We start from the raw sequence: 21,597 nt of genomic DNA on the forward strand, positions 1-21,597 counted from the left end.
ATAGCAAAGGTTTTGCCCCAGGGAAATCATTCTACGTCTATCCTACCTGATGAATGAAGAGTTATAGAGGTCAAAGGAAGACAGCAACTTGGCCATAGGTATCAAACAAGAGACGCAAATTACTGCAAAAAACATACAAGCTAAAAAGATCATTTTACTGTATATATTGATGGGAACTGAACCCACAGACATTCTAACTCCAAAATACACACGCAGCCTTTTTTTCTTTTTTTCTTTTTTTAAAAAACAGGGTCTCACTAGGTTCCTAACAGTCTTATTAAGTTGCTGACGCTGTCCTCAAACCTTTGATCCTCCTGTCTCAGCCTCCCAAGTACTGGGATTACAGGTGTGCTCTACCACACCAAGCTCATTTTACTATTTTAATGACACTTTTCAAGGAAATCAAACCAAGTATGTAAACAAATCTTTTTTTTTTTTTTTTTAGTGGTAGCTAAAAAATTTTTTAAATTCTACCTCTGAGCTCCATCACCAGTTCTATTTTATTTTTTATTTTGAAACATGGGCTCACTAAATTTTTGAGGCTGGCTGAAAACCTACAATTTTCCTGTTTCGGCCTCCCAAGTACTAGGATTACAAGACTGTGCCACCATACCCATCTAAACAAATATCTGAATTAAATATATTCAACATTTCATTCAAAACCCTTTCTGAGCCAAGACCCATAAGGAGCACCATGCATGGCGCATCCTAAAGACCCGAGGACACAGAGAAGGAAGATGTGGTCTCTGCCCTGGGAAGGCTTGCACCAGTGACGGAGGTGAGCACATCATCGCAAGAACAAGGTAAGATGTCCTGAGAGTGATGCTAGAGGCGCCAACTTAGGATAACCAAGCTTGTGCCGATGACAACCACCCCCAATGACCAAGCATGGCCACATAGCCACCTCTGTCATCTCATTCACCTTGCAGTAATGTGACCCAGCATTTTATCTAGCTGAATTATTTGAATTCACCCAGTGGGCTGTTTTACTATATTATATAAAAGCCCTGGAGAAAGAGGTCTCTGGAAGTCTTCAAAGAAGAGACGGTCTTAGAATTGGGCCTGCAAGATAGGGATCCTCAGGTGGAAAGGAAGAAAAAACATTCTGAATAAAAGGAAGAAAAACAAGGGGGAGGAGGAGGAAGTATAATGGCATGTTTGGGCCATTGTTAATATGGAGAAACTGTGCCGTGGAAAAAAGGGAGGAGGGGAGGATGTGCTGGAGAAACAGCTGGCAGGCTTGACCGAAGCTGGCTAATACAGAGAGGAGACTGTCCTTGCGCCTTAACAAAAGTCCCTGTGGACTGACTGGGGTAACCACCTCCCATTAAGGCCTCATCCAAAAATTGCCCATGCCTTTCCCACTTGCTGTGTGGCCCTGGATCCTTACTGGAAAACACAACTCATAGTCATGGTCATCCGTAGAGCTGTAGACCCGAGCAGGTCTATGTCTGGACAGGAAATAACAAATGGAGAACTAAGTCAATCATCACAACTGAATTCAACCAACATTTATGGAGTGCCATGCATACATGAATCACTCTGCTGAGCCTAATGAGAAATACTTCACTCCGAATTCACTGCTGGTTCAAAAGGGCAGTTGTTTATAATACAGAGGAAAATGTGATATATTGAAATAAACCCCAGAAGCTGGCCGTGGTGACACGTGCCTGTAATCCCAGCTCTTGAGAGGCTAGACAGGAGGACTGCAGGTTTGAGGACAGCCTCAGCAAGCACTGAGACAATCAGAAACCTAGTGAGATGTTGTGTCAAAATAAAAATAATACTTGGGAGTTTGAGATTAACTGCCAGATCATGCCAGCTTCAGCTATTTAGTGAGGCCCTCTGTAACTTAGTGAGATCCTGTTACAAAATAAAGAATAAAACAGTAGGGTTGGGGATGTGGTTTGGAGGTAGAATACTCCTGGGTTGAATCCCCAGTACCAAAAACATAAATAAGTAAAATAAAAGTATAATAAAATAGGGCTGGGAGTGTAGCTCAGAGGTAGAATGCCCCTGGGTTCCATCCCCAATACCAAAAAAAAAAAAAAAGAAAGAAAGAAAAGAAAAAGAAATCCAGAAATATCCAGGGCCTTTGAGTAAGACCTTCAAACCTTTTTCCTTATTCTGACAGTGACATGAAGAGTCCAGCAAATATCCAGTAAATGGTCTCACTGTAGCCAGTCAAGCCCAGGAGAAGAGCATGGACTCTACACCCCAAAGCAACATGTTACCACTTCAGTTGCATTTTGGGGAGCAGATGGAAGGAGCCTCAAGGTGGGGTAGCCCATACTCTGCTTCCTCCAGTCTTCCAGGGTTAGGCTTGAACTTGAGGTGCTTGCAAGCCCTTCTCTGACCTTCCCTTAGGTGTGGTTCCCAAAATCTCAGAGCAACTCCTACTTGGGAAGGAAGAGGTGAATGGCTCCCACGGTTAAGGGGAAGCTGGGTCCTAAAATCCCCTGCCCTGGTCAGGCATGGCTTCCAGTCCCTGGCCATTCTCTCGGCTCCCCAACTTGGACCTCTTATCCAAATTAGAGATGAGCATTATAAACCTGTTCATAATTACTGCATCCTCTTTATAAACTAAATCAAAGCAAACAGAGAGAGTACAAAAAACATTTTTGTACATGAGTATGACTCCTCTTAGAAACAATTTGGAAGTAAGGCTGGGGGTGTAGCACAGTGGTAGAGTGTTCGTCTAGCATGTGCAAGGCCCTGAGTTCCAGCAGCAGCAGCAGGAGGAGGAGGAGGAGGAGGAGGGGAGGAGGAGGAGGAGGAGGAGAAGGAGGAGGAGGAGGAGGAGGAGGAGGAGGAGGAGGAGGAGGAGGAGGAGGAGGAGGAGGAGGAGAAGGGGAGGATGGATGCCAGGCATGGTGATGCATACCTGTAATCCTAGTACTTGGGAAGACTTAAGACAACAGGATTGCAGACCAGCCTCAGCAATTTAGCAAAGCTCTCAGCAACTTTGCAAAATCTTGTTTTAAAGTCAAAAGTAAAGTAGAACTGTAGTGTAGCTCAGAAGTAGAATGCCCTTGGGCTCAATCCTAAGGAAGCCAGGCAGGCAGGCCAGTCCATCAGCCAAAGACCTCAAAAACAGGCCTGGTTATTATCAGAAGCACAATTGGTCCTTTCAGCAATGCTCATCCATGTCTATGGACTCCAAATGCATAACCCTTATATCTCCTTTTACATGCTGCAGGTGCACAGACGTGATATACCCAGGTGCTGTCATTATCCATCGTTTTCTAAAATGTAAAGGGTGGAAATACTGCAGATCCTCTGTAACTGTCCTTAAAACTACCCTGTTCTATCCTCAGAACAAAATCTTTCCTTACTGGGAAATCGGAGGAATGCATGCCCTGAATCAGATCTCAGGCGGTGGCCATTTGCTCCAGGCATACCAGAGAACTCTCCAGGAACCAGGCACATAAGGACCTTTCAACCTTTCTTTTCTTTGCTCTTGCCGCTCTTTCAATCCAAAATGCCTTGCTCTCACATTGCCACCAGCCAGCAACGTGGCCTCCCTCCCCCAGAAGCTGGCGGTGAAGCACACCCATTCATCCTCTCGCCCTCTCTCAGCCTTTTGCTTGCTTTGCTTCTTCGAAGCCTGTGTTTCATTGTTTTTGTGACTGCAGACGGTTATTTACCTGCTTGTCTCACTAACTAAACTACAAGCTCTTTGAGAATATTCTTTGAGAATGTAAGTTGGAAATTTTCCACTTACATTTTCATGGCACAGTGCTGCACACACAGCTGTTCAAAAACGTCTGCTGAAGGACTTGAACATTTTATTTAAAGTATTTGTTTGCAGGAAAGAGTCTTCAAATTAATTTCATCACTATCATTATTTGTCTTCACAGTACTTACAGCCAGTTTTAAGAATCTTTTTAAACCTCGGCCCCAAGCCTGGGGGAATAAACATTTTCCACCTCCTCTTAATACCTTGCCTTATGTCAAACACAGACATTGTTTGTCTCCTTCCCAATTATTTACAATTCATCCTTGGTTATAATCCATATGTTGTCTTGTCTGGCTATGCTACTCAATAAAGGCCAGCTTTCCACAGGATTGAGTAAAATGAAAAATTGGGGCAGAACATACAGATAAACTAGCAATAAGTTTACTACCACACAGTGGCTATTTCACTCGACTTCTTCATCCACTGTAGCTATTGACACAATGCTGTTTGGGGTCTTTTGTTTTGCTTAGGTGCTCCAGATGAAACCCAGGGGCATTCTACCTCCAAGCTACGCCCCCCAGCCCTTTTTAGTTTTTTTTTTTTTTTTTTTGCTTGTTTTCTTTGGAGCATTGCTTTTGGGTTTCACTAGATTGCTGAAAGTCTCACTGCCGTTGCTGAGGCTAGCCTCAAATCTGTGATCCTCCTGTCTCACCCTCCTAAGTACTGGGATTATAGGTATACACCACTGTGTCCTGCCCTTCATGCTGTTAATAATTCACAATAATACACAAATGTTTTTAAGTTAATTTTATTTAAAAGACCTGTTGCTACAGCCATAAGTTGTTCCCATCACCTCAAGTAGTAGTACTGAACCATTAAGAGGATTATGTTTAAATTCTTAAGCCGCTCATTGTTTTCCTGAGGCACTTCTAACTCACCCTTACCCTGAGACATTAGAGTCTCTGAGCCCAGAAGTTTTCTCAGGAGTCTCTAGCACAGAGGTTACCCTACTAGGTGCTGCTGTAATTAATTCTCTTCCATGTTCAAGCCTTGCTGTTTTCCCTCACCATAAAGCTTAGAATTAAAAATACAACAGATAGAGAAATGATTTACTACACAGTAAACTTATTACTAAACTAAGTACTAAATAATCTAGCCACAAAACCCTGGGCAGGTTGCTTGATCTTAGCAAAGTATAATTGTTAAAGAAACTTCCAATTCTAGCTGGGCGTGGTGGTGCACGCTTGTAATCCCAGCATTCAAGAGGCTGAGACAGGAGGATAGAGGTTCCCATACAGCCTCAGCTACTTAGTGGGGCCCTCTGCAACTCAGTGAGAACTTGTTTCAAAATAAAGAATAAAAAATAGGGCTTGGTGGTATATCTCGAAGGTAGAATGCCCCTGGGTTCCATCCCCAGTACCGCAAAAGAAAAAGACAGAAAGAAAGAAGAAAGAGAAAGAAAGAAAGAAAGAAAGAAAGAAAGAAAGAAAAGAAGAAAGAAAGAAAGAAATCCCAATTCTAACATTCTATAAGAAGACTGGGTGCTTTTATCTGATTTTCCACGTACCAGTGCACTCTGACTTACCTCATTCTGGCATAACTTAATTCCCCAATGTGCTTTTTATCAGCTTTACAACATCTTAAAATTTTGAAACTGATTGAGTTGTGCCACATTCTACACATAGTATAATGAGGGAGTATCCTGGTTAGTTTTTCCGACTGTACATTATTTTGGAAATCATAAAAAGAATGACTGGATCCGATAGCTCAACAATAAAAAAAAATTCAAAAAATAGGCAAAAGACTTGAATAAACATTCCTCCTCATGAAAAGATGTTGTGCGTCACTAGTTATTAGGGAAATGCCAGTCAAAACCATAGTGAAGCTGGGCGTGGTGGCGCATGCTTGTAATCCCAGTACTTGGGAGGCTGAGACAGGAGGATCTGGGTTCACTGCCAGTCTCAGCTACTTAGTGAGGCCCTCCACAACTTAGTGAGACCCTGTTTCAAAATAAAGAATAAAAAACAGGGCTAGGGGTATATCTCGGAGGTAGAATGTCCCTGGGTTCCATCTCCGGAACCGCAAAAAAAAAAACACAGTGAGCGACTCTTCACATCCATTAGGATGGCTCTTGAGCACACACACACTGAGAAAATAACAAATGTTGGTAAAGATGCGAAGGAATGGAAATCTTTGTGCATCACTGCTGGTGGGGATATAAAATGGTACAGCACAAAACAGCTGAGTCTTCAAAATGTTAAACATAGAATTGACATATGACCCAGTAATTCTCCTGGATTAAATTAACTGCCAGCAGGACTCCAACAGGTATGTTTACATCCACACTCATGGAAACCCTCATGTTCATCAATAGGTGAACGGAATAACAAAATGTGGGGGCATTATTTAAGCTTTTTAGAAAGGAATGAAGCGCTAACTCATGCTACAACATGGATGGACTTGGACGTTCTGCTAGGTCTGTTTTATTAACACACACAAGAGGACAAATGCCGAATGACTCCACTTACAAGAGGTACCTAGCAGAGTTATATACCTATTTTACATTTTATTAAAAATCTGCTTTTCAGCCGGGCGTGGAGGCTCACACCTGTAATCCCAGCATTTGGGAGGCTGAGACAAGAGGATCCAGATTTGCGGCCAGCCTCAGTTACTTAGTGAGGCCCTTTGCAACTCAGTGAGACCCTGTTTCCAAATAAAGAATAAAAAATAGGACTGGGGGTATAGTTCGGAGGTAGAATGCCCCTGGGTTCTGCCCCAGTACTGGAAAAAAAAAATCTGCTTTTCAAAAAATAAAATGTATACCCTTGGGTCAAAAATCTGCCACATTAGCACTGTGTCTTCCTGTGACAACCTGATGTGGCCCAAGGAAGAGGAACTCTGAAAGGGGTTCACAGATAATCTCTAGTCCCTGCTGGAACTAGCCTCCTGGTGCCTAATTGCTGATTCTCCATGGGAATAATTTAAGATTACTAACAATGATAAGTGAATGAAGATCCATCAACTTAGCTGACTAACTCAAATCCAAACTGATTTCTTTTCTTCCTTTTTATGCCTCCCCAGCATACAGTTACCACAATAAACACCCACCACATGACTGACTACAAGATCAAAACAATCAGCTGCTTCAGTTGAGCTCCCTCCTCTACCCCACCTGCCAAATTATAAGCCGACTTTAAGGAGTCATGGAGAAAAAACCATGATGCACTAAAAACACATGTAAAGGAAGCAAATCCAGCCAAGCCTGGTGGTGCACACCTGTAATCTCAGTACTTGGGAGGCTGAGACAGAAGGATTGCAGGTTCAAAGCAAGCCTCAGCAACTTAGCAAGGCCCTTACCAATTTAGCAAGACTCTTGTTTCCAAATAAAAAATGAAATAGAGCTGGGGGCATAGCTCAGAGGTAAAATGCCCCTGAGTTCAACCCCCAGTACCACAAAAAGGAAAAAAAATCCAATCCTCTCCTATAATATTTTCATCTCACCCTGTATCCGCATGTCATCAGTATTATCATACCCAAAAGTGGAAGGAACGGTTCATCTACATTCCCTACTGAGGCCCTCCTTGCAGGCTCCCCCAGTGTCCACCTCCATTCTACAAGAGAGAGAAGGACGGGAGCAGCAGCACCACTGTGGGTCGGTGTGGGTCCCAGAACACCCCACATCCCTAGGCAGTCCTCTTGAGGATGTAGGCTTATGTCTGACTTCTCTGCTCTTCCTTCCTAATTAGAGGTTCTAGACTTTAAAGCTCAGCTGAGCAGTGCATCCGAGTTAAATTTCCCCATGTGATTGGAATCCCAAGAAACAATCAATAAGAACTTGCCCTCAGGATTATAATTGTAAAGTGAGATTATACTTTTGTGTTCTTCTGTCAGTTGTAAATCCCTAAACCTACTAGAATTCACTTAAAACTAATCTGCAGTGTTTTTATTGGAAGGAAGCAATCAGGAAAGCTCTGACCCACTGAGCAACTGGGAATTTTGTTGCTGAAGGCTTGGTTTAGTCTTTATTTTTCTAGCTGCTGGCCCTGCTAACATGATTCCGTGAAGGTCGCATTTAATCTTGCAGAGGAAAGCTACCTAAGCACTTCTTAGGTAGGCTTCAGTAAAAATAAATTGCCTTGGCTCTATGAATAAGTCTGTTGCCTCAACCCAGCAATTATATTCAGAGAGAACAAATGAAGGCAACTGTAAAAGACCACACTTGATTTCAAAAGAATTTCACTGCATATACATTATGGGCTGAAAGCGTTTGTTCATAACAATAACAAAATTATTAATAAGGAAGCCATAGAGAAACTAGCAGCTCTCAAATATATACCTCCAATTTATCACAAAATATAGCTTATTTATATGTACAAGAAGCATCAGTATCGTCATTGGAACTCAAGTGTCAGAGAAAAGGACTAAAAAGATTCTGGGAAGGTCTGGGTACACAGAAGAAAAGCCAAAGAAAATTTTCACTTTCTACATGTTGAACCTTGTACAAGGTGACAAGTCCAAGCTTAGAGTGACAAATCTCAATGTTCATGTGCTTAATACATATACCATTAGGTTTCTAACACAAAGCAAAGCCGTGCCATCCCTCCTGAGCTGGCACTCAGCTTTCTGAGCTAACCTTTGCTTTGCAACTGAAAAAAATCACAGCAACAAATATTTATCTAGTTCTTACTGCATATCAAGTACTGGTGGGGAATGCAAAGAAACGGGACCTGATCCGGACTCTCAAATAACTCCCAGGGAGGTGATAGAAACAGAAAACTCCAAGTAACCAAGGTTTCCACAGTAAACCAAGAGGCTAGAAAACACTCCTCAGGATGTCTACAGTCATGGCCATAGGAAGGACACATGCTGCTTCTGTAGGACTTCAGAGCATTTTATTGCTTTAGGCTCAAGAGATCTGTGGGAAAAGGCAAAAGGAGATCCGTGCAGTTAAACTAAAACCGTTACTCTGCTTTCCTTCAGTCTTTAGGTTTAGTCACTGTATTAAACTTTGTCCCCATATTTCTTTTCATATCTTCACTTCCTAATCCTACACCATCCACAGCCACTAGCCACATGTGTCTACCGAGCACTTGAAATGCGGGTAGGCTGAATTAAGACAGGATGCAGGTGTAAAAGACACACTGAATTGTGAAGATAATGACATTATCTCAGTAACGTTTGTAAATGAATCACATATTTTTATATAATGAGTTGAACAATATGTTGTATATAAGTTAAAATTTAATGACTATGAAAATGTATTTCATCTGTTTCTTTTTACTTTTATAATGTGGCTACTAGAAAGCTGAAGAGATGTGTGGCTCACATTGTGTTTGTATTAGACTGTTGTCCTAATCAATTCTTTTTTTGGGAGAGGGCTGTACTTTGGCATTCGGTCTCTGAACTCTGAATGGTTACACTCAAAACTAGTTTCATAATAATCCCCAAATATCTCCATATTCATAGAATGAAACCATTCTAAATTTTTTCTGATAATAATTAGGCATTTGGAGTCTTCTTCAGTTGTAAAAATTCAGAGGCCATACTCTTAGTATGTTAGCACAGGCCTATAACTCCAGTACATGGGAGACTGAGAAGAATCACAGATTTGAGGCCAGGCTCAACAACTTAAGTGGGACTGTTTCAAAATAAAAAGTAAAAACTGTTAGTGTAGCTCAGAAGTAGAAAACCCCTGGGTTCAATTCTCAGTGTCACACACACACACACACACACACACACACACACACCATTTCTAAATCAGTTTACAACAAGAGACTTATAAAGATTGGTGTGTAGGGAAAATAAAACTTCCCCAGATTCATCAATGCTACTGAAAACTGCTCTAGCCGTCTATAACATGGGTATGGACATGATAAAAATGGTAGGACTGCCAGGCATGATGGAACAAGCCTGTAATCCCACTACTTGGGAGGATGAGACAGGATGATCATAAATCCGTGGCCAGCCTCATCAACAAGGCTCTCAGCAACTGAGAGATCCTGTTTCCAAATAAAAAATAAATAAACGATAGCAGGGGTGAAGCTCAGAAATAAAATGCCCTTGGGTTCAATTCCTAGTACCCCCACCAAAAAAAAAAAAAAAAAGAGTAGAGAGAGGACAGTATATAAATACAGGTACAGGGAATGTTTGCCAGAAATATTTTACTCTTCACATACTTCAAGAATTAAATCTGTAGTTAAAATTAATTGCCTTCATCCAAAAGGATACTAAAACCTCTTATCTCTTCAAAAGGACTAGATAGTTTACTGCCTGCAACAGTTTCCTTGGTTAAGTTTCCAAGGTGCTAGAAATACCTCTGTCTGAAGGCATGTAAATTTGTATAAAGTCAGCTGATGTCTTCCAGTTTCCCACTCAAGACTTTATCATCCCCAGCATAAAAAAGTCTAACTCCAAAGTCAATAGCACAGAGTCCTCTCATATTTCAGCTTGTCCTTGAGTCCCTGTTAACTACCAACTTGCTCCCCTCACCTCCACAACACTTTCAATGACATCAGTGCAAAGACAGAAAACCGACCCGGCTGGTCGCCTCTTCTCTCCTCCACTCAAGTCAAGTGCCTTCTTGAGTGGGGCACTAATCTGCTCTCCACCTTACTTATTTTCTTTTTTTAATCCTCCATTCCCCAACTCTCACTTCCCAACACCCTCCCCATTCCTACTCCATCATCCCACTGACACCATCTAGGTGTTAAGGACACTTTCTTCTCACCACTGTAATTTTTCTCAACTATAAATCCAGGTAAAGAGAACAAAAAATCTTTCAAAAATAATATTAGCTAACACTTGAACACTTGAAATAAAGCAATTTGTACGCAGTTCTGTCTTATTCAAAATGTCAACCTCATGAAATGAGGAAGTTAGTAGGACTCTAAACTATTGAGGCCTGGACAGCATCTATCTGCAAAGTACTTCTTTGGATGCTCCAACACTCTGACATTCATAAGCTCAATAAGGACAATTTAAGTATAAACTCTCATTTTCCTTTGATCACATTAAGCATGCAAGTATCAAATGCTCTTACACAGATAAGTATGCTTGAAAGAAATTATTTATGAAAATTAGATAGCAAGTAGTTAACTCTCAAAAATGTTTGTTTAATGAAAACTACTGGACAGATTTTTAACCAGAAAAATCCTAAACTGAGATTTTTGTTGAACTAAATTGCTCATGTCCTTGACATACAAATGCTTAGACCCCACCCTCAAAATGACCCCTCTCCCCCAGTCTGTTTCTCATATGAAAGACATTCTTTGCCCAACTCTAGTTCTTTCTTATCAAAACTGAATACTAAGCTGATAAAGGGGGCTATAAGCCTATAAGCCAGAACAGAAATAAAACACAACACACACACACACACACACACACGCTCGCACACACACACATGCACACATGCACACACTTTCTATGGCCTTACTGGACAAAGAAACCAATCTATAAAACAAAGTTCTCCTTGCTTCTTCAAACTGTAAAACTTACAGTATTACAACCATAACATCAACACCATTTTTGTTATGACAAGCAAGGTCCATATGAGAACTGCCAACCTAAGAGTGACCACAGGTCCCCTATTCAAAGCACTGCTTAATATGTGGAAATAGGTTCTCTCTGCTGGCTTGACAGTATGGCATGGTCTCAGAGTTAACGCAAAGATCAAAGACTTGCCGCTGGGAAGAGATCCTTTATTCAGTGCTTCTCCACCTTTGCCCTGCTCCATGCACTTGAGGGAGGCAGGGCTTGGAAATCGGGCACACACCAGGGAATAGGCATTCCCCATAGGGGCAGTCTCATATCTAATGAGGTCTTGCATGGTTTCTAAGAGTTCCCTTCTCCTGGGTCATTTTGTTAAGAGACAGACCTCTTGTCTCTTAAGGATAATAGGATCACCTAACCACATGTTTTGTTGGTTGGTTGGTTGGTTGGTTGGTTTGGTTGGTTGGTTACTGGGGATTGAACCCAGAATCATTCTATCTCTGAGCTATACCCTTAAGCCTTTTTTTATTTTTTTGTTTTGAAAAAAGATCTTGCTAGGTTGCTGAGTCTCACTAGGTTGCTGAGGCTGGTCTCAAACCTGTGATCCTCCTATCTCAACCTCTCAAGTACTGTGATTACAGGTATATAGCACCACACCCAGCTCTTAGCAACATTTTATAGATGTGAAAACTAAGGTTTCAAAGGGAATCAGTACCTAGAGAGTTAATAAAAGAGCTAAAAGTCAAGGCCTCAAAGTTCAAGCACCTTCTACCACAGAGAGCCCTGTACATACCTGGTTGCAAACAAATATTTAATAAATAACAGCACATTTGTGTTCAACAAAGTAAGCACAAGCTGTTGCACTTAGAAAATTAATTACTCCCCTAAAATAATTGCATGGAGTCCCTGGATCCCCAGCAGAACTCAGAGTTCTAAGGAAAGGTCCTTAGTACCCCCCCCCCCAGGCAGTCTAACAAAACTAACACAGATCTGCCCAGTTTCTCTCCATTGGGCTAGCATGAGATTAACTAAACTTGATGATATTAGTTTTCACAAGCGGATAATAAAAATGGGTACACAGAAGCTTACTAAATAAACACAATTTGTTTCAGAGATACTTCGTGAAAAGATGATGCTTACTAGCCAGGCTTGGTGGTGCATGCTTGTAATCCCAGCATTTGGAAGAATGAGACAGGAGGATCATGGTTCTTGGACAGCCTCAGCTACTTAGGCCCTTTGCAACTTGGTGAATACTGTTTCAAAAAATCGTGTGTGTGTGTGTGTGTGTGTGTGTGTGTGTGTGTGTGTGTGTGTGTGTACACGCATACATACTGGGGGTGTAGCTTGGAGGTAGAAGGCCCCTGGGTTCATCCCCAGTACTGAAGAAAAAAAAAAAATGCTTACAAGGAGGAAATTCATCTAAAAGCATCCCTGAAGGCAAAAAGCTGGAGATTACAGGACTGTTTGCTCTGATTCCAGAGAGAGCCAGGAATCCTCAAGACAAGGTTGTCACCGAGCACCAGCCACCTGGGGGATGGATTTCCAGACTAGTTCCCTTGGTATTTTATATTAAAAAAAAAAAAATGGCTTCAGGTTTAAATCTGGTCCCAATAGATAACATCATTTTTTGTAGATAAATCAAAGTTTAACCAAACCTCCTCACCCCCTTTGTCCACCAGCCACTTCCACCATGAGAACCACACTCCTCGACATAGCCCATTAGTATGAAGCTGAAATTCTATACTAAATATTGATCCACTCAGGCCAAAAGTAGGGCATAATTGGGGCAGGCACAGGCAGAAAAGTCCTGACCTTCCACTCCTGTGTGAGATGAAATACAATGTTCAGTACAGTCAGAACGAACTGAATTTTTACTACTAATAATAACAATTGATATTTCACAGCATTTCATTTTTATATGTTACTTTGTGTGGTTTTGTTATAAATACACACTATTATATTTATTTTCACATATGTTGTCACATATTTATTTCCACATATGTAATGCTGGGCACATAAGTATTCAATAAATACAAGTTAACCAAGTCCCTTTAAAGATGATGAAGCAAAATAGTGGAATCAGCTAAGTGTAAAACTTTAAGTCTCACACAACGGTAAAGAAAATTCAGACTATAAGCACAATGAGGCTTGGGAAGAGGTTTCATCTGATAGAAGAAAAATACACTGGTCCAATCACTATTACTTCCATATCCTTTGGTCTACATGGATACCACCTAACTTTTCTTCTGCCAGAAAAAAAGAAAATTCACTGATAAGAATAGTTTGCTGTTAGGTATTTTCTTGATACTTTACATATAATAGTTATCCCATGTCTAATGCCTAAGCATTGTTTATACACTCTCTGAAGAAGTAAAACGCCTTCTTGCTGGAAATCCTATGCACGATTGTCAATGACTGATATCCAGTCATGATTCCCTAGTGTTTTCTGCCTTAATAATAATCAGCTGCTCTATAAATATGGTGAAATATTATTAACTTAAATAGAACTAACCCCCAAAGGTAATTACTATATATTTGTTGTCGTTACTATTGTCAGCTTACCAACTAGAATGCAGTATCTGTAGTGTCTTTCTTGACACTTTTGTCTGTCTTGATTTCATAGAGCGTAGTACTGTGTCTGGTGTACAATATATATTCTATGGACATTTACCAAGTGTCTAAATAAATTCTCTTGACTGCTTTAAGCCCTACTGGCAGAGGGCAGATAAGGGAACCTTGACCTAGATACCCCATTTAAAGTTTAGTGGTCTGTTCACTATCAAAAGGAAATTATGTGAAAACACTCTAAAAACAACAGTTTACACTAGATAATGCTAGTAAAAATGCAATATCCTTGGTAACACAAGAATATAAGTGCACATCAAATGGTGAACATCCAAAGTTTGAAATTTTCCATTACCAAGTTTAAACATCTTTAGCTCTGGTGTATTAAATATTTGCCTAATAAAGTATTTCGGGAGGCAGGGTAAGAGAAAAGTAGGACCATAGTTCACAGAGCTGTCACGACTTTATGACAACCATTTGTACGCTACGATTTGCCTCCAATTTGACTACAAACCTTTACTTTTGATTGTGATGACATTTTTACAGGTAAATCTGAAATACATGGGCTTATTTCTCACTTCTGAAGGCCAACAGAAAAAGGACAACTCATTGAGAACGAAATATGTAAACGTTTAATTTTAAGAAGCAGTTACAAATCCTAACAGCAAAGAACTCTTGGATTCAAGAAGCCAAAATCTAACTTCTTACACAACAGACTAAGTTATAAATTATAATCACTCCCTAATTGGAGTGAAATTCTGGACTTTGCCACATCAATCAACAGATGTTCCAAGGTTACTCTTAGGAGATGATGGGCTAGGTCCTAAGTATTCTATTTGCTGTTGAACTTGTCTTAGAAAAGACAAGTTTTTCCAGGGTATTTTAGGTTTCCATTTTTGTCCTTTCTTTCCACCCTCCCACCCCCCAAAAAGAGAATAAAAAGGTGCTGGGAAAATCAGAGAATCCTGAATGTGTGTGTGTGTGTGTGTGTGTGTGTGTGTGTGTGTGTGAGAGAGAGAGAGAGAGAGAGAGAGAGAATGAGAGAGGGAGAAAGAGGAGAGAGAGAGAGAGAGGATGAAGTTAAACAGGGTCACCCTCAAGGCCCAGGGAAGGGCGCGCGTGCCACCACCCGCCTTCCAGGGGCAGACAGACCCCGCCTGCACCTGCCCCCAGAGCCCCAGGACGTGCCGGCTGCTAAGTTCAGATGCGACTCGCAGTGGGGCTGAAAACTAATAAACGACTGCGGACTTAACGGCAACCTCGGTGATTCCTGAAAATCCACAACAGGAAATGTAACTATCCTCCACCCTCCGGAGGCCATTCATCAAAAGCAGAGCGAGCCGCGGCCACCGGGAGGCCGGTGGCAGAAGGCACCACCGCCGGCGCCGCTTCTGCCCGAGTGGACAGCCGCTGCGTCTCCTCTTCCCCTCCAAGGGCAGGCCGTGCTGCCCGGCGCCCCGGTGGCCGCGGGCCGGGGGAGGGCGCCCGGGGTCCGGGGCCGGGTCGGGGTCGGGCCCGGGCCCCGCGGGGCCGCGCTCGGAGGGCGAGGGAGGAAGCGCGGCCTGCGCGGCGGGTCACGGGGCGGCTTGGGCGCCGCCGCCATGGCCCTCGGAGGCCGGCAGGGGCCGCGCGGGGCCGCGCTAGGCCGCGGCCGGCGGGCGGGCGGCCGGGCCCGGAGCCGCACGGCCCGTCCACACCGCGGGCCGCCCGCCCGGAGAAGGAGCCGCGGCGGCTGCACGCGCACACGCGCATCTTGTTCTAAATGAGGCCGGCTCCGGCGGACACGCGCGCACACGCACACACACACACACGCACACGACACCTGGGGCGCAGAACCACACAGAGCAGGTCTGTGTCCATGGAGCCACCTCTCCGCATCTGCAAATCCAAAAGTGAAATCAAACCTCCGCCGCCCTCCTCCTCCGCCGCCCTCCTCCCCTCCTCCCTCTACCTCCTCCTCCTCCTCCTCCTCGCAGCCTCGGCGGCCCCGCGAGCGGCAGAACCTGCTTCCCCCAAAACCAGACGATCCAGGACCGCGCCGGCCGCTCCTCTGAAAAATCGGTGTAAATATTGATGAACCCCGGCATATGTTATTTTTTTTTTTACCCCGGTCTGCAAAACACCGTGTCAAGGCATCAGGACACACACACACGCACGCACACGCAGCTCCTGCGGTGCCCATACACATGCCCACCTCGAGAGAAACACACGCGCCGTCACAAGTATTATCTGAAGCAGCAGCAGAAGAAATAAAAAGAATGTTACCTCTCAGTGTGCTTTTTTTTTCACGCTACCAATACAATCCCGCAAGGTCTAAGTGTTGCTAGGGTGTGTGCAAGGGGGATGGACGCCCGGCAGCTGAATAATCGCAGGAGCAAAACTAAAAGTTACTCCCCGGCTGGCCTGCGAGCAGCCCAGATCGAAAGCAAAACAAGGAGAGGAAACTGCGGCGCCGAGCGGCCGCGCCCGCGCTGCCTCCGCCTCCTCCTGTGTTTGTCTCGGCCGAGCGCCGGGAGGCGGAGGCCGGGGGCGGGCGCGGCCGGCCGGGGTGCGGAAGTTCGCGGGCGCGCTCCATTGGCAGGCCGCGCCGCTTTCATCATTTCTCAGAAAAGTCAATTTCATTTTCACTTCCCCACGTCGCGGCCGCGGGAGCAACAAGCGGCGGCGCGGGAGCAGCGGGCGGGCGGGCGGGCCTGGCTCCGTCCCCGCCCGGGCCCAGGTGCGGGAGGAGGCCCCGCGCCCGCCGCGGGGAGCCGCGGGGTGAGGGGGAAACGCCCGGGGAACACTGCCCGCCCCCGGAAGCATTGCCCGCCCCGGGGAGCACTGCCCCGGGGAGCACTACCCGCCCCGGGGAGTACTGCCCGCCCCCAGGAGCATTGCCCGCCCCGAGGACCACTACCCCCGGGGAGCACTGCCCGCCCCCAGGAACATTGCCCGCCCCGGGGAGCACTACCCCCCGGGAGCACTACCCCCCGGGAGCACTACCCCGGGGAGCACTGCCCGCCCCGGGGAGTACTGCCCGCCCCCAGGAGCATTGCCCGCCCCGAGGACCACTACCCCCGGGGAGCACTACCCGCCCAGGGGAACATCGCCCGCCCCCGGGAGTACTGCCCGCCCCCAGGAGCATTGCCCGCCCCGGGGAGCACTACCCCGAGGAGTACTGCCCGCCCCCAGGGAGCATTGCCCGCCCCCGAGAACGCAGGGCCTAATTGGCCGGCTTGACGGAGCCCCCTCGCGTTGTTGTCCCTAGCACTGGCCTGAGGGACCCAGCCCTCTGGCACTTCTGGGAGCTGGGCGACAGGCAAGGCCTTCCCCTAGTTAGGCTAGTTACTGCCACAGTGCCACGACGCCCGCCCGTGGCTGTACTGCGGTGAGATGGGCGAGGTGCTAGGCACTTCGACTTCCTATGTCCTGATGGAGTTGGGAAAGGGGGCTGTTTAGACTGTAGTACTTGCAGCCTGAGGCCAAATTTAGCCCCCTGGCTTCATTACCTGGGCGTCTTCAGCCTCAGTTGTGCTTGCTGTGTGCACTGGAGATAAATGAGAGAAAGCAAGAATACAGGTATACAGGTACAGCACCTGGGACAGGTGCAGCCACTGTCACCGGTTAGCGCCCCACTTGGGCCTAACCTCTCTTTAGTCAGTTGCTTAAATAGTAGGTCATATCTAGTTCTTCCCTCAGGTATCGCTTCACCAGACTTCTACCACCAACCTTCTCCACCCACCAGAGAAAGTCCCTTCCTGGGTGACCCTAGTTATCTACATGTAAACACTTCTTTAAAAATTAAACTTTAAAGCCTGGCTTGGTGGTGTACACTTGTAATCCCAGCACCTGGGTGGCTGAGACAGGAGGATCGCACAGGTTCGAAGCCAGCCTCAGCTACTTAGTGAGGCTCTCGGCAACTTAGTGAGACCCCTGTTTCCAAATAAAATATAAAATAGGTCTGACAGTGTAGCCCAGAGTTAGAAAGCCCCTGGGTTCCATCCCCAGAACTGAAAAAAAAAAAAAAAAAAAAAAATTTCAACTTCATAGCCGGGCATGCTGGCACTCGCTTGTAATCCCAGCATTCCGGAAGCTGAGACAGGAGGATTGCACAGGTTCCAAGCCAGCCTCAGCTACTTAGTGAGGCCCTTTGCAACTCAGTGAGACCCTGTTTCAAAACAAAGAATAAAAAATAGGGCTGGGGGTGTAGCTCGGAGGTAGAATGCCCCTGGGTTCCATCCCCAGTACCAAAAATTTTTTTTTCAACTTTACCTCTCTTTGTCACAAAAGTATTGAATTTTATTAGAAAAAGGGAAATATCCAAACATGTAGGTGTGGCAAGGAAATAGCTAAAGCTTTAGCACTTCATCTTGTGGCTGGGGTCTCAGAACTAGATCTCACATGCACACATTATTTCTTCTATAACACTATCTCTCCTCTTTCCTGTATCAATAACTATCTACAACCTGTAAAAAAAAAGTTGACACTCTGCTCACCCGGGGACCTAATATCATCAGTCCTTCCTTTCCTCCCTGTGCCAAAACTATTGTTTTATTTTTCCAGAAGTGGGAAGAGGGTAGTGAAGAAGAAAGGACCAAGGCAAGGTATCCTTTTAAACTTTGTTGTACACACGGGACTCCCATCTCACTTCTGCAGCCTCCACCTGCAGCCCCAAGTGTGAAAGAAGCTAGTTGGGCCGGTGGATGCCTGCCTTCCGTGTCTCTGGCAGGTAGCTGTCTCTGTGGTGTGATTTCAGGGGAGCCAGGCAGGGCCTTGCCCACAGTTCTCTACCCTGCTTTCTATTCACTTCTTGCTATGCATGAGGTTAGTCCTGGAAACTTGAGCACTGGGTGGGAAAAGCTTTCAGACCACCGTGATTCCAGTGCTTCACTTCCTAAGTGACTGTCCATTTGCTTTGAACTGCCCTGTATAAACACTGTCCCAACTCCTTGTCAAGAAAGGGCACTGCCCTAATTATGGTCTTTAATGAACAGGAAGAAGTTTATCAGACTGTGTGTGTGTGCGTGTGTGTGTGTGTGTGTGTGTAGTACCTGGGTTAGAACCCAGGGGCATTGTACCTCCGAGCTACACCCCCAGCCCTATTTATTTATTTATTTATTTATTTATTTATTTATTTATTTATCTATTTATTGTGGTACTGAAGGTGGAACCCAGGGGCTTTTCTACCTCTGAGCTACACTCCCAGACCTATTCTTTTATACTTTATTTGGAAACAGGGTCTCACTAAGTTGCTGAGAGCCTCACTAAGTAGCTGAGGCTGGCTTGGAACCTGTTCAATCCTCCTGTCTCAACCTCCCAAGTGTTGGAATTACAAGCATGGGCCACCACGCCCAGCCAGTCTTTTTATTTTTGAAACAGTGTCTCAGGGAGTTGCTAAGGGCCTTGCTAAGTAGCTGAGACTGCCCAAAACCGTGATTCTGGAGTTACAAGCATGCACCACCACGCCCAGCTGTATCAGATTTTTCCCCCCACAATCATTGTGATGTTTTCCTTCCTGAACTACACATCCAGTCAGCTGTGTACTATAATATCCATCCAGTCAACCATAGCCTACTGCCCTGTTGTATCCCAGTGTCTCTGGTTCTGGCCCATCCCTAGGATACTGCCTTCACTTATTATAGTTCCTGGGAACCAGGCTGTCTGACTCCTTCCTTGGACTCCTCAAGGCCAGTGGCCACACAACTACACAAGTTAAGTGGAAAATAAACTTTAGGTAAAGCCCATTTTCAGTTGTTTTTCTGTCTCTTGAAAACCTCTGTACAGCTTTTAGATATTATCTGATAGGACACATAAAGTCCATTTTTTTTTTCAGTACTGTGGATGGAACCCAGTGGCATTCTACCTCTGAGCTACTCCCCCAGCCCTATTTTTTATTCTTTGTTTTTTGAAATAGAGTCTCACTGAGTTGCAAAGGGCCTCACTAAGTAGCTGAGGCTGTCCGCAAACCACAATCCTCCTGTCTGCCTCCCAAATGCTGGGATTACAAGTGTGCGCCACCACGCCCGGCCATAAAGTCCATTTTAATCTGGTGGCAGGTGACTTTTGCAGTGTCATCCTGCCCTTGCACCCCACAAGCCCTCCACCCCTCTTTTGCCAAGCCCCCTGCCTTCCTGTCTGTGGCAGCTGAACCATTCCTTGCTCTTTCTTTACCCTTAGAATGGGGATCCACATACAGACACGCAAATACTTGTGAGTTAATCATCACTTTAAGTTGTCATTAAATATTTTTGGCTTTATTAGAGGATATATATAATTTGGGGGTGGGGGTTACTGGGGATGGAACCCAGGGGCTTTTTACCTCCGGGTTACACTCTCAGACCTATTTTATATATTATTTGGAAACAGGATCTCACTATGATGCTGAGAGCCTCACTAAGTAGCTGTGACTGGCTTAAAACCTACATAATACTCCTGTCTCCACCTCCCAAATATTGAGATTACAAGCGCCATCACACCCAGCTCATTATATATATATATATATATATATATATATATATATATTTTTTTTTTTTTTTTTTTTTTTTTTTTTTTTTTTTGCGGGTCTGGGGATGGAACCCAGGGGCATTCGACCTCCAAGCCACACCCCCTGCCCTTTTTTTTATTCTTTATTTTGAAACAGGGTCTCACTAAGTTGCTTAGGGCCTCACTAAATAGCTGAGGTTGTCTGAACCGAGATCCTCCAGTCTGGGCCTCCCAAATGCTGGGATTCCAAGCATGCAACACCACACCCGGCTAATCTTTTTTATATTTTAATAACTTTTAATATAAATGGAATTGATATTTATTGTACAGAATTCAAAAAATATAGAATAGGTCAAAGAAGAAAATTAAGCCACCTGGCTAGGCATGGTGGTGGATACCTGTGATCCCAGTACTGGGGAAGTTGAGACAGGAAGATTGCAGGTCAAAGAAGCCAGCCTCAGCAACTCAACAAGTGACTTAGTGAGACCCTATTTTTCCAGATAAAAAATTTAAAAAGATTGGAGGTAGAATGCCCTGGGGTTCAAGCCCCAGCATCAAAAAAAACCAAACTGGAAATCTCACCAGTCAGGGATAGACCTATTGGTATGTTTTTAGTACTGGGCATTGAACACAGAGGCAATCTACCTCTAAACTACATCCCCAAACCAATTTTATTTTTTGTTTTTTGTAACAGGGTCTTGCTAGGTTGCTGACAGTCTTGCTAAGTTGCTGAGGCTGTCCTCACACCTGCGATCCTCCTGTCTCAGCCTGCCAAGTACTGAGATTGCAGGTGTGAGCCACCACACCCAGCTCAGGTCTTTATTTCTTATTACTAACTTTTCTAACGGTCCATTTCCAATCCTCTATATCTTTTAATTATGCTAACTGTGCTCTCCATTCTCCACATTGTTTATGTGACATCCTTCTGTCCTGTTTCTGGGCTGGCTCCTCTTCTACCTCCAGACCCTTAAATTATGGTGTTTCTGAGCATTCTCTCCTCAGCCCTTTTATTTTCTCATTCTTTATGCTTTCTCTTTGGATGCTTTCATCCACGCCCAAAGCTTCAAATGCTCCTACAGTCACTCCCCAACTTACAGTCATCCAACTTACAGTTTTTCAGCTATATGATGGCATGAAAGTCATAAATACTCCAAACTTCAAATTTAAAATGTTGATCTTTTCCTGGACTAGTGATATGTGGCCTGATGCTCTGTCACCACACTGAGCAACAGCGGCCAGCCAGAGGACATAAGGGAACACAGTCAATTCCCTACTGTGTACTAGTTGCTAAGCTATTGATGTGCCATAGGTTATAGTTATCACGTGCATTTTTCAATGTACAGTATTCCCATTTTAGGTTCACAGGGACATAACCCCATCATAGGTCGAGGAACATTCAT

At 44.5% G+C, this 21,597-nt stretch overlaps 1 protein-coding gene across 1 annotated transcript in view; it reads right to left on the reverse strand.

Annotated features, from left to right (window-relative positions):
• IRF2 (interferon regulatory factor 2) overlaps positions 1–15,610 on the reverse strand; it is a gene marked incomplete at both ends in the record, with an annotated part of 97,149 nt that extends 81,539 nt beyond the window's left edge. Inside the window, one exon of the mRNA XM_080710733.1 lies at positions 15,548–15,610. Coding sequence (XP_080566859.1) covers positions 15,548–15,610 — 63 coding nt within the window. The remainder of the gene's footprint in view (positions 1–15,547) is intronic.
• Positions 15,611–21,597: the final 5,987 nt, after the last annotated feature.

The sequence above is a fragment of the Muscardinus avellanarius genome, assembly GCF_963383645.1.
Source record: "Muscardinus avellanarius genome assembly, chromosome: 14".
In the NCBI taxonomy this organism is placed as follows: domain Eukaryota; kingdom Metazoa; phylum Chordata; class Mammalia; order Rodentia; family Gliridae; genus Muscardinus; species Muscardinus avellanarius.